The sequence below is a fragment of the Leishmania braziliensis genome, chromosome 26 (assembly GCF_000002845.2).
Source record: "Leishmania braziliensis MHOM/BR/75/M2904 complete genome, chromosome 26".
Classification (NCBI taxonomy): Eukaryota; Euglenozoa; class Kinetoplastea; order Trypanosomatida; family Trypanosomatidae; genus Leishmania; species Leishmania braziliensis.
Window position 1 is genome coordinate 413,898 of NC_009318.2, and position 15,048 is coordinate 428,945.

Sequence of the window (15,048 nt, forward strand, 5' to 3'; positions counted from 1 at the left end):
TCCCAAAAAAAAACAAAAAAAAACCCAAAATTCCAAACCCAAAAAACCAAAAAAAAAAAAAAAATAAAAAAAAAAAAAAAAAAAAAAAAAAAAAAAAAAAAAAAAAGAATAAAAAACCCCATAATCCCCAAAGCCTTAAAATCCATAACACCCCCAAAGAGCAATTTTCAGCCTATAAGGAGAAGCCCAGATGAGCTAAGAGGTTGACGACGCGAGCCGGCAGCGCGCCCACATCTTTCTTCAGATCAGCCGTTTCACAAAGAAGATGAGCTTCACGCGCTTCCAGCGCCCCGGCAAAGAGGCGGACCGTGCCAATGTGCATGCCAGCAAAGAGCTGCAGCTCTTCCTCAACAGCCTCTGTACAGATACGCGAGCGTGCGTGTTTTTCACGCCACATAAGCTCATCGAGGAGGCCAAAAGAAGTTGATAAAGCCTCTGAGGAGACCTGCCGCCTATGACGACTACATGAGAGGGCACTCTCTCGCTCGTTGACCCACGCCGCAGTAGCGTTGTCAGCAGCGTCTAAGTTGTCGAGAGAGTCGAAGTGCAGTGACTGCAAACTTGTCGGCACTGCCGTGAGAGAGCGTTCTACAGGGGATCGGCCACGACAGTCGAGCTCTTTCCCCCTCCTCCGCTCTTCTACTCAACCCCACGTGGCTATTGATGTCCACACACACACACACACAATCGCTATATATCGAACCATTCATCCCCTGACAGGGAAGGAACGAGGTACTGCTGCTGTTGCGGCTCTTGTGTTGCTTGCTTGCTGCTTGTTGCACCGTTGTGGGTGCATGTGTAGACTCGCTTTCTTTCCTCGCTTAGACGTTTGTCTCGCTACTCCTACCCTCCACTTCGCTCCGCTCTCTCTCTCTCTTTCTCGCTATTCCGCATCTCTCTATCTTCTCGCTTCTCGCCTCAACGTGAATCTGTGCTGGTGTGAGGGTTTTCAGTGTTTTGTCTCCTTGGTGCGTCTGCGAGACGTATCTTGTGTGCGTGTGTGTGTGTGTAGTTTCTCTGCTGCTGCTTCCCTTCCTCTGCTGTTTGCGTGCTTTTATTGCTTTATTTATCTCCCTCCCCTCTCGTACTGCGTGTGCGTGTGCGTGTGTGCCTCCCTAAAACGGCTGCTTTGGCTTTCACTACATTCATGTCTATTGAAGGAACCGAAAAGACACCAACATTCACGCACTCACACGCAGAGAGAGAGAGAGACACACACACACACAGGCGCAGACACGCTCGCTCGCTCTCTCTCTCTCTCTCTAGATATCTTCAGTATCAATTACCCCCTGCTTCCTCACATTTTGGTTCTCTCACACGTGCTGCTGCTGCTGCTGCTACTGCTTTTATTATCTCACCATTCGCCCTCTGCTGTGGCTGTGGTTTGCCGTTATCGTGAGTTGGCTGGCTGGTACGTGTGCTCAGGCCCTATTGTGCGTCTGTTCGTGTGTGTGTGTGTGTGCACTGCTCTCCACCCCACGCATACAACCGGTTCAGGAGGGGGAAGTGCGAGAGCCACCACTCGTCCCTGGAAGTGCCTCGGCACACACAGTCACACACAGTCACACGCACACGCACAGTCACACAGCCTCGGCACACGCACACGCACAGTCACACACGCAACACCTTTGATTTCCTCGGAGGTCATGTCCGACTCCGACTGGGAAGTACTTTCGTCCGATGGCGAAGAGAAGGGCGCACCACCGTCACGTTCGGCGCTCACGTCCTCCACTGGCGCTGCGAGGACTACGGCTGTGGGAGGGGAACAGAGGAGTGAAAAATGCCCCGCTCGCGATCCCATGAGCAAAGCGTTCGGCCAGGCCATACTCACGCCGCTGTGCCTGACGGTGAATCAAACTGGGACGCGCATCGGTGTTGGACACACGCGCGGCTTTCTCGTGTTCCGAGTCGTTGCCGCACCAGCCACAGCTGACATACATGATGGCAGCGGCACTGAAGCAGCGGCAATGATGCCAACCGTGTCGCCGTGGATGACACAGAAGGGAAAACGTTCAGCAGCGCCGGCGCACGGCGGCGCGGCAGAGGAGTTGCGCCCACTCCCTGCCCAGAGCCAACTCCTCCTTGACCCGCAGTACAACGTCGACCTTTTGACATTTTCTCACATCCGCGAGCGCATGCGCCAGCAGCAGCAACAGCGATCCTCAGGGGCGGTGTGCTCCGCACCATCGCAGTCAATGCCAACAGACACGCCTTCTCGCACGCCACTCACGGTAGCGCCCGGTGGCACCACTGATCACTCGCCGGCACCTCGATACGCTGCCGCTTCAGAGTCTACGCCGCCCTCGCTCTGCGATGAAGTGCTGAGCGAGGAGGACAGCCACCACTCTGAGTACGACCGGGGCCTCCCCATGGACCTCGAGAACGACCTCGGCTCGTTTTTAACCACCGCTGGTCGCGCCTTCGCACAGATGAAGCGGGACCGCCAGAGCCTGCGCTCCCGCAAGAACAAAGCAGGGACAGTCATCAAGGAACTACATCAGCAGCAAGGCAACGCAGCGACGAACGAGACACCGCCTTCCGCACCAGCACCAACCATTGCAGCAGCTGCCACCTTGGGCTCTGCGTCTGAGGCAAGCCACACTTCTGTCGGCGCCGACACATCTGCGGAGACGCCTGCCATGATGAATGAGACAAACGCGTCTCAGTGCACGCGTCTCACGCTGGAGCCAAGTGCGATGCTGGAGTGGGGCAAAGACGAGGACATCGACGTCGGCCCCTTCAGCAGCGATGCCAGTCTCGCTAGGATGCAGCGGACTACCGGCCCCTCTTCCTCGTCTGCAAGCTCGTTGTCCGACGCTGCTGGCCGCCAGGCACACGACAGCGCAGGGGAGAGCGAGGATGACTACGTCGGGTTTGAGGGCGGCGGCGTAGCCGTGATGGCGTTCCTCTACGAGCAGACATGGATGGCATTGGTCGGTGGGGGCCCGACACCGATGGGGACGCCAAAATCTGTGCAGTTCATCCGAGACGGCGAGCTGCAGCACCAGCTGCTCCTGCCTGACCCGGTGGTGCGCCTCTTCCTCGACGCGCGGCTTCTGTTTGTCGTCACCACAGCGGAGCTGCGGATGTACAGCAACCCAATAGAGCGGGAGTGGACTTGTCTGCGGCAGTCCATTCCCTTGTCTGCCGCTGTGGCAAGCCGCTATGCCTTTTTAGCGTCTCCTGCAGACGATGCTACCGGTGCCAACGCTCCTGTGCGCGTGTGGAAGACACTGCCCAACCCCAGCCCGTCTCCCAGCTCAGCGAATGCAGCCGCCGCAGTCGACTCCGCCGAGGTTCTCCGGGTTACCTCGTTCGCGTCTTTCGCACGCAGGCCCGGCGGCCAGAGCGGAGACCGAGGCACATGGACGTCCGCCATCTCGCTGCCCGTCATCCCAGTGGTGATAGACTACGCGCGAAGTCTCGTTCTGCTGCCGGTGGGGGAGGAGGGAAAGGGGTTTGCGTTGTACCGGTACGTCTCTGGGCCGGAGGTGCGCTACACAGACCCAGTCAACAACGCTGACATGAGCAACTCTGCAAGCACATCTGGCATGGGGTGTGCATCGGACGCCAAAGCACATCGCTCCATCGACGGCACCGCCGTGACCACCGGTCGAACCACCTCTTTTCTGGAGCACATCGCCACGCAAAACACTGCCCACCGTAATCCGCTTTACAATCTCGCCCTGTACGTTGGCTGGCCCTCGTCCATTGCGCGGCTGCTGTCGCGAGACACAGAGGCTGGCACAGGCGACCAGGCAGGCGGCCATCCGAGCAGTAGCCATGTGGATGGATCGAGCAGTGGCGGCCTCGTGACGCTTGTCGCCGCGTCAAGCGAGTATGCCACTCGCCTCACCCTTTGGATGCTTCACGGAACGCAAAACAAGATGGCGTCGCAGCAGAATGGCCGCCCCCCCTCTCCCTCCAACACTGCCGCTGGTGCCGCTACCTTCGTGCTCCTGCGGGAGTTTCGCGTTGGTGTGCGCCTGGCCGCCCCTCAAGTCGTCATGGCGTCTTTTCCAGGTGTCTCGCGGTACATTGCGCGCGGCCATGCGGCTCTGGCGGGAACGTCCGGCAGGACTGCTACGGGCAGTTCAGAGGCGGCGTCGTGGACTGATGCAGGGCTTCTGCCAAATACATCCGTAGCTGGAGATGTGGCCAAGTTACACGGCACTGCCACGCTGGCTTCGGCCAGTGGGTTGATCAGTGCCGCCACCTCACCCCCGTCCTCAACCCCGCCCACGGGGACGATGACCTCCTGGGCCACGGAGGCGGCTGCGACCGTTGCATCCTCCACGTCAAGTCCGGCGGGTGTGCAGCACCTGCAGTTTGTTGGCAACGGCGCCTACCTATTGTGTGTCCACGGCACAGACATCATCAGCATCTTCTCGACCAGCGCACGCGAGACGGAAGAAGAGGCGAAGAACGTGTGCCGCGACCGCGTGGCGGCCGAGCAGAACCGCTATTCTCGCCTCTCCATCATGAAGGAGTACCTTCCCCATGTGCTGTCAAGTCGACTGGAAGCTTACACGCGTCAGGCATGGTCCTCCTGCTCTGGTCGACTGCCTTCCGCCGACCCCACGTTCATGCCACGCTGGATCTGCGTCCAGCGTCGAGATATTCCTGGCGCGACGACCACCTCAACTGCGACTGTGCCCGCTACCGCGCCTACACAAATGGGTACCTCCCACGGTGCTAGCAAGCTTGGAGTTCCCATCGCCACCGACCGCAATAGCAGTCGGGGTAGGCAGCCCTTTTTTCAGCGCTTGACTTCGTTCGTGGGATCTCGGCCGCCGATTGCAGCGTCAGTGGCTCTGCCGTCTGGGGGCGCAACGACAGCCGCGCTTCCTGGTACTGAAGATGAGCCCAGCGCAAGCAATCAGCCTAGTGGAGCTACCCCTGCAAGCCATTCACTCTTCTCCCGCGCCAGTGCATCGCGGCGATTGAAAAGCCCTGGAAAACTGCTCACTTTTCCGACCTCCTCATGGGATGAGCAGCGACCGCCCGCTGGGGGTGCTGCCTGGGGCGCCCCACTCATGGAACTCTCGCAGTGCATTCAGGTGTGGCCATCAGCACCGCACACTGAGACTGGCACTTTGCATCAGTTCACCGGTGCCGCCTCTGCCGCGTCTTCGCCGAGACGACCGCCAATCGTGCTGAACTGCGCGACGTGCGAAGGCGCTTTTGCGAACATTTTGCTGTTTGCCGAGCAAGGCGAACTTGTGACGTCGCAGGTGGTGCCGTATGCCACCTCGTGATCTCCCGAGCAACCGGCTCATTTTCGGGGCCTATGCCGGAATTATTGGGTGTTTAAAAAAAAAAAAAAACAGATCCGTCCTATTCCTTCTCTGCACATCATTGTCTTGCTGCGGTTTGGCCCATCGATGTGTCTGTGTGGGCGGTCGGTGGATTCGGTGCCTGCCCTCGCTCTTTTCCCTCCGACCCCTCTCTTTCCCTGGAGATTGAGGGGAGCCTTCGTTTCGCTGTTCGCTCTTGTACCACCACCCCACACACACACGCACACGCACACGCACACACAAATCACCCGCTGCAATCGGTGCAATCAAAGGAGAGGGAGGAAAGAAAGCCGAAGACTGTCGCTCGCAGGAGATGTGGAGTGAGACCGTTGGGGATGAGAAGAACGATGGTGGAAGCGGGGGGAAGTGAAGTGTGTCAACTCCACCACATTCCCTCTCACGCCCTCTGCCCAGGTGAGATCTGCTGACTGGAGGCACTAGCCTTTCCTCTCCCGTTCTCTGCTGAGCCTGTGCCTCTGTGCGTGTAGATGGGTGTTGGCTTGTATGCGTCTGCGTATACTCATGCACTGTGGTACACCCAAGCCAAGGGGCGGATAACCGCACGGCCCACTGCGTGCAGTGACGCCATCGGCAATTCTCTTTCCCTCTGCCTGCTCTTCTCTCCTTCCTTCACTTCTCGCTTAACAGCCCCCTCCAGCAACTCCGCATTTCTGGAACCGAAAAGTCGATCTTCGACCTCGTGCCCACGCGTTTCCCCTCCCATTCATCATGTCGGCTAGCGCCGTCTCCTCGACGACGTCAGACAGGCCGCCACTGACACTGCTGGAGGCGTTCGCGAACAGCGCCGCCGCCCTTCGGCACTTTGGCATTCCGCGCATTCGCGTCGTAGGGCTGAGTGAGGGGTGCGCTCAGGAGGATTACGAGCTTCAGCGCGCGCGCCCAGGTGCCAAGGACCTCGAGTCGCTGCTGCAGGAGAGCAGCCTATGTGGCCCACACGGCGGGCGTGAGACTGCCAGCCGTCGCGTCCAGAGCGAGCAAGGTTCGCCGAGCGAGGCAGTAGCGAGCCAAGATGTACCGATTGTAACGGAGCAGGAGTTCATGCACATGTTTGTCTTTCACTCTCGCCCGTGCGTCATCCTCGACGCGCTGGCGGCGTGGCCAGCGCTACACAAGTGGCGAGATGATCGCTATGTGTTTGACCTCGATCATACCCTGCCAGGGGAGGTGGGGAAGAAGTTCAATTCTGACGGAACGCAAGACGAGGACGAGGAGGCGGAGGAGGACGAGGAGGCTACCGGCAGTGATGAGCGGCTCCGCAAACACGCGGATGCGACGAAGTCGACTGGGGAGGTCGTCATGCGCCCCAAGAGCGTCACAGTGGCGCTGACGCCAAACGGGCGCGCTGACGCCGTCACCCGCGTCACGTACGCGACCGCCGCCGTGCCAGCAGAGGATGTGGCCGGCGTATACGCCGGCAATGAGGCCCGCAAGCAGGCAGTGCTCCTCCCCCTGCTCACCCATGCCGCAGACAAAGACGAAGGGGACGCTGTTCGGCGAGAAAAGATCTTCATGTACGCTGCGGAGCTGCGCGTGACCCTGTCACAGCTGTACGGCCTTCTACAGCGCAGCCCCACCTGCCCGCTGCCGCATCCCATCAACGTCGACATGCGCACCTACGCAGACAAGCACCACACGCCCGTCATCGCGTACGCGCAGCTGCAGAACAACTGCCTGAACACGGAGTACGCACACCTGCGTGTTGACTTGTGCCCGAATGTGGAACTCTTTGGCTGCCGCGTGTTCAGCAAGGAGGCAGTGGAAGCGGCAAACGTGTGGTTCGGCATCCCCGCCTCGGTGTCATCGATGCATCAAGACTGGGTCGAGAACCTCTACTCCGTGGTGCGTGGCGTGAAGGAGTTTGTGCTGATTCCGCCGTGGGAGGGCCCCTTCGTCCCGAAGCCGGAGATCCCCGCTGCAATGTTCGCCATCGACAAGGAGGCGAGCCTGATGGACCACGAGGACGACCGCGCCGAGAGCTGGTCGCTTCAGTTCAAGCAATACCCCGTGAAGGATGGCACTGTGGTGCCGTGGATGGACTTTGACCTTGCCGGTGCAGACGTGGAAGTGGACGCAGAGGGCGCCGCGCGTGCGGAACTGGAAGACCGACTGCTCGAGAAGCGTCGCGTTAGTGCGCTGTCATCGTCGTCGTTGTTGACAAACACCGGGGCGAAACAGGTGAGTAACAAGGAAGACGTGGAGGCCGCACGCGAGGAAGCCAGCCGCAAGCCGCTACACCCCTTAGTCACCTACGTATACCCCGGCGAAACGCTTTACCTCCCAGCGATGTGGCTTCATCGCGTTGCCCAACACGCCGATAGCATCGACCTGCACGCGCGTGCGCAGCACTGCGGGGCAGCCAACGCAGTAGTGTCCACCACGCCACCTCCACTCCCCCTGACTGCCGCGGTGAACTACTGGTATGACATGAGCTTCAGCAACCCGGCTGTTGTGCTGTTGCGCGAGTTTGGGCTCCTGCTGTAAGGTGATGGCTCGTTGTGTTGGGTTGGCGTGCAACTGACTCGTTCCACCCCTCTCTTCACGTAGGTGAATGCACCTCTTTTCGCTCAAGACGAGGTACATGCGAGAGTAAAGAGACAGAGGGGGGGGAGGGGAGGGGGGGGGGAGGGAGGGGAGTTGGGCGGATCTGCAGCCGGCGGGAAGTGAAGCGGTAGCCATCAAAACATCGATTGAAAGAGGAACTGTTTGATGCTGCACTGAAGCTTTCCATCTTTGCGGATGGTTTGGCGGGTGGGTGTAGGGGCGTGTTCACTACTGCTAACATCGGGATGTGCCTGAGGCAGCAGCGTCGCTCGCGTAGCCATGCAACTAAAGAAGAGTCACCACCAAAGTAGCGCTGAAAACAACCCGTGTGCGTGTGCAGGTCTGTGTGCATGTGGAACCTACCGAGGTAGGGCGGCATTCATTTGTACAGATTTAGCCCTGCCTTGCACATGCGCACACAGTGGTGTGATTCGGGGGGGTCACAAAACAGAGCCTGAAAGGCTTCACCCCCACTGTCTTCTCTTGCCATCCCCCATCCCTCTTCTCGCCTTCCCTTCACACACTCCGTCTCTTATCCGCTGCTGCTCTCCATGTGTGTCTCCGCTTGCCCAGAGTCAGCACTGGTGAGGACTGTGCGCCTACACCCGCGCCTTCAGACACTTTGCGTACGCAGACGTCGCCGCTTCCCCACCCCACCTCTCACACGCTAGCACAACACACGCACAAGCAGCATCATGACCGAAAAGTCGCTCCTTCTGAAGTGCGACTTCGCTGGTCGTTACTTCATAGTCGGCACAGACTTCCCCACAGCACGCATCTTCGACACAACGACCTCATCCCTAGCCGCTGTCGTGGAATTGCCCCTACGCAGTCGCACATTCTCGCTCGCTGCATTGACACTGACGTCGCTCGCGATTCGCCAAGCGGAGGAGGCCGCGGTGCCAGCGACAAGTAGGAATGGCAGCGCGCTTGCTGGTCACCGCAGCGAGGCGCTTCTCATCAGCAAGGTCGCTACGTATTACGCCGCCGTTGGCCTCAGCGACGGCACGGTGATCCTGCACGATGTGCACCGTGACGCTCAGCTCGCCCACGTGCAAGTGTCAGAGACACGGCAGCCAATCATCTCGCTGCAGATATGTGGCGGGTACGCGTTCTGCTTGGCTGCCAACCATATCCTTTACGTGGCGCACATTCAGAATGCCGCCGCAGGGCCGTGTCTACGTCTGCGCGTGCAGCCTGATGCGAGCTCGATCGCGGTCACCACAATCATCACTCCTACGGACACAGCAGCGGGGAGGACGACCTCCACGGCAGAAAGCGCCACTGTCGCGTATCGCGTCTTCCGGGTGTTTGTCTCGGGCCCTACAAACGCACTGTACGAGATGCGGGCGCTGGCGAACACCATCAGCAGCAGCAGCTGCAGCGGTGGCATGGCCGGCTCGGCTACCGCCAACACGGCAGACGTGCCGCAGGTGAACATGACGAAGCTCCTGGCATTTCCATCTCAGGGAACGAGTGCCGAGTTTGCATGGGTGAGCAATGTGGTCCCATCAGCTCTGTCTGCTAGTGGTGGCTCGTCGGACGCCCTAGTCTCGCTGCCGGCCATCACAGCCAGTGCGCAAGACGGCGTTGTGCGTGTCTGGGACGTGCAATACACACCGCCGTCGTCCTCTGCCGCCGCCTCCCTCCTCACCACCGGTCTTGATAGCGCCACCGCGTCGTCAACAGCAGGGGTGACGCGGTGCCGCCGTACGCTACTGTGCGGGCAGCGCATCCTCAACGTGTCCGTGCTGCCAGACACGGCCAACGGCAGCCATAAGTGCAGCTACATCATGGTGACCACCCTAACTGGTTCAGTGCTCCTCTGGAGCCTCGGTGACGCTCTACTGCCGCCAGTAGTGGAGCCGGTGCCACTGAAGCCGGATGTGGTGCTCGTGTCTGCAGTAGCGGCTGGTCGGCTCCTCTTCGGTGCACTTCGGCCGGCCTCTGGAGCACCGAGCCATGCCGCCACACCAGGCAGCCCGTTGCGTTCTCTGGAGGTGACCCTGTTGCGCGGCCGCTTCGCCCTGCCCATGTTTGAAACCAGAAACATTGGCGACGCCGTGGATCAGGCGTCGTCAGCAGCTGCCGCAGCGCCGCCGGAGCCAGTAGCCACCACGGACCCCGCCACTGGCGCCAAGCCGAAGGCAAAGGCGGCGAAGGTGAACTCTTCCAACGCGCGACACACGGCCCTCGCCACCCTCGCCCTCGGCGTGGCGGGCACCATCGCGAGCGCCGTCACCGTCGTGGAGCTGCCGCTGAACTCAGCCCATGCCTCGTTGCTGGCAAGCCAGCGCGATGCGGAGTACGTTCTCCAGCATACCACCGACGCGGCCACAAGCACCTTCGTCGTGTTGGACACCGTCTGGGCAGCACACCAGCAGCAGGTTGCCGCAAGGGCAAGCCAGTACATGACAGACGCCTTCAAAGCACCACAGCTGTATCATGCCAAGTCCATTCAGGACCTGCCAGTGAAGCAGTACACACTCGAGCAGCGGCTGCAGCAGGTGGCCCGTGAAGAGGCGGCCGCCTCGCTGCGGCGGAGGCAACTCGGCACTGACAATGTGGCGGCCGCAGAGGGAGCAAATGACCATGACGATGCCCTCGAGCAGCGCCAAGGGGGCACGGTCAAGGTTGGTCGCAGTGTTGTGTCGCAGCACGCCCTCGGCCTCGCTACCGTGCCCCTGTACCAGGCATTACACGCGAATGACACGTCAGCTGTGATGGACCTGCTGAGTATGTCCGCCCGGTCTGCTAAGGGCATGCGGGCGACAGTACTTTCTCTGCAGCTTCCGTACTGCCTGCAGCTGCTGCATGTTATCTCAGAGCGCTTGGGATTGTGCAGTAAGGCAGTGGAGAAAGTCACGCCAGCGTTGCAGGCCGGTGCGGGTGACAGTGCAGAGTCAACGATTGGGAGTGCTACGGCGGGGCAGGACAGCCATACTACCGGCAACCTGGGAGGCAGCACCGCGGCCGACGCGGTCGCACAGTCCGCAGACACCAATAAGGGCAGTGGCAGCGGTGCCGCACTGCGCGGAGGGGTGGCAGCCTTCTCAATCCGATCCTCGCTTCTGGAGTGGATCGACGCCATTGTGCACTACCGTGGCAGCGAGCTGCTAACAGTGCAGCGCGACTGGGACGCGCGGGAGGCGAGCGGTCAGACGAGTGAGGCGACCCCGCCGATGGCTGCCTCCCCTCCCAGAGACTTTCTCGCCCCCATCTTGCATCACTACGAGAGCCTGTGCAGCCAGTACGACAAATTGGCTGTTCTGTATGGGCGGCTGTCGATCTTCAAGTCCGTCCGACCTTCGCAGAAGAACGACTTCACGAACATTCCGCGTAAGTCGCTAGCCTCCAATGTAGAGATGGGGCGCCCAGTGCCAGACGTCAACGGCGGCCTCGCCAGTAGGAGTGGCTCCAGCAAGCGACGCCTGCACCTCATCGGGCGAAGCAGCGTCATTGATGACGACATCGTCTTCCCCGTAATGTTCAAAGAGTCCCGCTCGCGGTCTGGCCTTCGGGTGGTGCGCGTCCGCAGCAAGTTGGAGATCGAGAAGAAGCGGCGGCAGCGCGAAAACAAGGGCTTAGCCCTGCAGAAGCGGGCGCGTGTGCTAGCGCAGGAGCAGCTTCGGAGCACCAAGGCTGCGCACAGCATCCTCGACGACAACAGCGACATGAAGCGCGGCGGCGGCCTTGATGACATGGACCAGATCATGATGGCCGAGGTGGCGGGCAAAGACGGCGAGATGAACCTGGACATACTGGAGGCAATGGACCTCGCTGATGATTCGAGCGACGCTGATGTGTCCAGCGACAGTTCCTTCGACGACGAAGAGGATGAAGAGGGTGAGGACTACAGTGAGGAAGAAGGGAAGAGTCCCACCGTTGCCCGTAACAAGAGTAAGAAGACCCGCAGGGAGGCTGTCGTGACGGACGAAATGCTAGCCGACGCTGGAGAAGAGAGTGACGACCACCAGGATAAGGACGATGACACAGCCCTTGACAGCAGCGAGGCCGATTTCTCTTCTGGCAGCGACGACGCAGTTGACTCCGAATCTCTCGATAGCGACGATGAAGAGAGTGATGAAGACGACGAGGGCAGCGACGAGGGCAGCGACGAGGAAGAAAGTCCTGACGACGACGAGGCGCAGGCGTCTGACGAAGATGACGGCATGGGCGAAGACATGCAGGAGCTGCTGACCCAGCATGAGGGGGATGAGGATCGCTCAGATCGTCGCAAAGCAAAGAAGGTGCGTACTGACTAAGAGGAAGGGCGAGAGAGAGAGGGATCGGCAGAGGCCAGTCGCTGAACTGGACTGCATCAGAGATGAAGGCGGCCAGAGCACTTACCTCCCCCCCCTCTCGCTTTTCCCCCTTCTGCGTGCATGCGTACCGGTAAACCACTAACAGATTAAGGTTTAGTCGTGTAAGGAGAAGGATCCATATGAAGTGAGGCAACGGCCGAATACAAATGCTGAACTTAACCCCCCCCCTCCTCCCCCCTTTCATCTTTGCCTTCTCAGCGTATTTGTGTGTGTGTAGAGAGGGGCACGTGCGCGGCAGGGCCCGGCTAGGTTATAGTTTTCGATGGGAGACGTAGCATGTGTGTGTGTGTGTGTGTGTGTGGATATCGATGGAGACAGTGGATAGGCAGCGCCGATAGTGGCCTGTTAAAACGGTGAGGGGGCCCGCGCGGCAGTAGATGCGAGTGAGCGCGCGTCTTTCTCTCTTCCTTTGCTCTTGTTCACTCCTCCTCGTGGTGGTGGTGCCGATAATCATTAATGCGGAGCGTATGTTTAGTCGCCCCGTACTCCGCCCCCCCCCCTCCCCCCCCCTTAGAGCGGGGGCTCTCTTTTCTGTCGTTGTGTAGAGTTGCCTGCCAACGACGCGCCGCCGACGTTTAGTCGCCGCATCCACACGAAAAGAAAGATGTCGCAACACACGTGGTGGTAACAGAGGAAACGCACCTGGGCGAGGGTGAGTGCGCGGCAGGGAGGGCTATGCGCCGCTGAGTAGCAGTGGCGCGAGAAGCGTGAGCGCAAGTGCAAACGTACGCCCAGGCGAACCTTCTGTGAGGGAAAGTGTTGCGTGTGGTGGCTTTGCCCTACCCTCCCCCCTGCCTCGCCACTACCCGGGACCTCTTTACTGACAAAGGAAAGAAGTGTGCTGCTATCCTTCGATATGCCACAGAAGTGCGACCTGGGCAGATGGTGCAGCACTCAAGAATCATCACCCCAGTATCCCAGTCTCTCTTTCTCTCTCACTTTTACTCTCTGGTGTTGTCATCCCCTCTTTGATCGCGGCGATTGGGAGTAGCTCTGGTCTTTCCTCCTCCTCTCTCGCCCCTCCCCCGGTCTCCGTGGATCACACGGCCCGTGTGAGCATATACGCACCTGCACAAGCACACGGACACAAAAATCCTTCGCTTTCTGTCACACACTCTCTCTTTTTTTCATTAACTACAGTGCTTTGATCTGCCACCTCGTTTCACCTCTTCTCATTGCGCGTAATCTCCTTCTCCGTGTGCTTGTGTGTGTGTGTGTGTGTGTGGGTGTGGCTGTTCCTTTTTTTTCCTCCGCAGCTCTCTCCCTCCTCTGCTTCCCTCACCACCACCAAGCAGAGAGAGAGAGAGAGAGGAGACAAAACCCGCGTCGACACGGACAAGACACACACGACACGCGTTTTTCCTCTTTTGTCTCTCTCCCTCTTTATTTCTCAGGCACTCATTGCCACTCCCATCACACCCTCCCCCCATTTGCTCTCTCGCATTTGACCGCCATTGTGGCTATTCTTTTCTAGTACACATTGAAGCGACCGCGCACACACACACACACACACACGTCTCCTGATACAGTTGACATCAGCAGCTTGTGATACGTTAGATAGAGTGCGTGTGTGTGCAACGGCAAGAGTGGTGGAGGGGGGGACACAAAATGTACACGCGAACGACATCGCTGATGCGGGGCCTCTTCTCGAGGAAGCAGGACATGCAGTCGATGGTGGAGGGCCACTTCTGGAGTCTCACACGGTACCGCATTTTGCCGCGGTTCCTCGGCCTTGACTTCGCCGGCAACGTCATCTTCTTTTCGGCTCACCGCAGGCAAGGCTTTGGTGGGTGGACAGCCGTCACGCTAGGCGCACCGGGTAGCACAAACTCGGGCTTTCTCAGCTCTGACATGAGCGCTGTGAACGTACTCGAAGACGGCTACCCGCTGCACTACAAGGCGAGCCGCAAGCTGCAGGCCTTCGTGTCTCAAGAACGCCGCCGCTGGCAGACGAAGCAAGCGGAGGCGATGGCGGCTGCGGCGAAGACCAAGGCTGACAGTCAGGCAGCTGCAGAGGCGACGAAGTCCACTGCGGAAACTGCTAAGAGCGGCAAGTCCATCAGCATCGAGATCCCGCCGGAACACGTTGCGAGCTACGACGGCGACCAGCAGTTTCGCGACATGCTTGCCATCAAGTGTTCGCAGCCGCGCTTCTACACCAGCCAGCTGCGCATCAGTCGTCTCGCCACCATTACGTACAAGTGCATCTACTTTTACCTCTGGGCTGTGCTTATATCGCTCATCGTTCAGGGCTACCTCATGTTTCGCGCCTGGGTAAACCCGCCAGCTCGCGAGGGGCTCAAGAACATCGAGGAGCACGTCCTGCACATTCCTCGGCTGCTTTTCTCGGGATGCGTGTACGGGATCGTGTGGCTTGTACGCACTGCGCAGCCAGTGATTGACCCTGTCGTGAACTTCTTGACAGAGAATTTCCCTCAGGTGAACTGGGGGGCTGCCTCTGCCGAGAACCTGGCAAGCCGGGCACAGCACCTCGCCGACGACGCGCACCCCAAGGCAAAGGAGCGGAAGCTGAAGGAGATGCAGCGGCAGCTGCAGACCGAAGCAGAACGCCGCACGTGGTGGACGCGTGTCTTGATATTATCCCTCGCATCTCTCCATCTGTGAGTTCTTGAACAGCCCGTTGGAAGAAATCACAGAACAACAACGTCTGGCCGGGATTGATCGCAAGGGCAACCTCTTGCACGACTGATGAGAGGGTTGTGCAATTCCCCCCCCCGATCTTCACGGGAAAAACCCACCCATTAAGGGGATGGGATCCACCTTTCCATTCCTTAATATTCTCTTTGTAATTAAAAAAGGCCCTCAAATTTCTTCAGGACTGCCTCCCCCCATGTTAAAAAACG

General features: G+C 59.4%; 4 protein-coding genes across 4 annotated transcripts; all 4 read left to right on the forward strand.

The window, feature by feature from the left end:
• Window positions 1–1,970: 1,970 nt before the first annotated feature.
• Window positions 1,971–5,258, forward strand: LBRM_26_1300 (conserved hypothetical protein; the record flags this gene model as incomplete). The annotated part of the gene is made up of 1 exon (XM_001562311.2): window positions 1,971–5,258. The coding sequence occupies one exon, from the start codon at window positions 1,971–1,973 to the stop codon at window positions 5,256–5,258; it is 3,288 nt and encodes a 1,095-aa protein (XP_001562361.2).
• A 768-nt stretch (window positions 5,259–6,026) lies between these two features.
• On the forward strand, window positions 6,027–7,799 carry LBRM_26_1310 (conserved hypothetical protein; the record flags this gene model as incomplete). Its single annotated transcript, XM_001562312.1, has 1 exon — window positions 6,027–7,799. The coding sequence occupies one exon, from the start codon at window positions 6,027–6,029 to the stop codon at window positions 7,797–7,799; it is 1,773 nt and encodes a 590-aa protein (XP_001562362.1).
• Window positions 7,800–8,554: 755 nt separating this feature from the next.
• On the forward strand, window positions 8,555–12,124 carry LBRM_26_1320 (conserved hypothetical protein; the record flags this gene model as incomplete). Its single annotated transcript, XM_001562313.2, has 1 exon — window positions 8,555–12,124. One exon carries the CDS (start codon window positions 8,555–8,557, stop codon window positions 12,122–12,124), a length of 3,570 nt encoding a protein of 1,189 aa, XP_001562363.2.
• A 1,668-nt stretch (window positions 12,125–13,792) lies between these two features.
• On the forward strand, window positions 13,793–14,809 carry LBRM_26_1330 (conserved hypothetical protein; the record flags this gene model as incomplete). The annotated part of the gene is made up of 1 exon (XM_001562314.2): window positions 13,793–14,809. One exon carries the CDS (start codon window positions 13,793–13,795, stop codon window positions 14,807–14,809), a length of 1,017 nt encoding a protein of 338 aa, XP_001562364.2.
• Window positions 14,810–15,048: the final 239 nt, after the last annotated feature.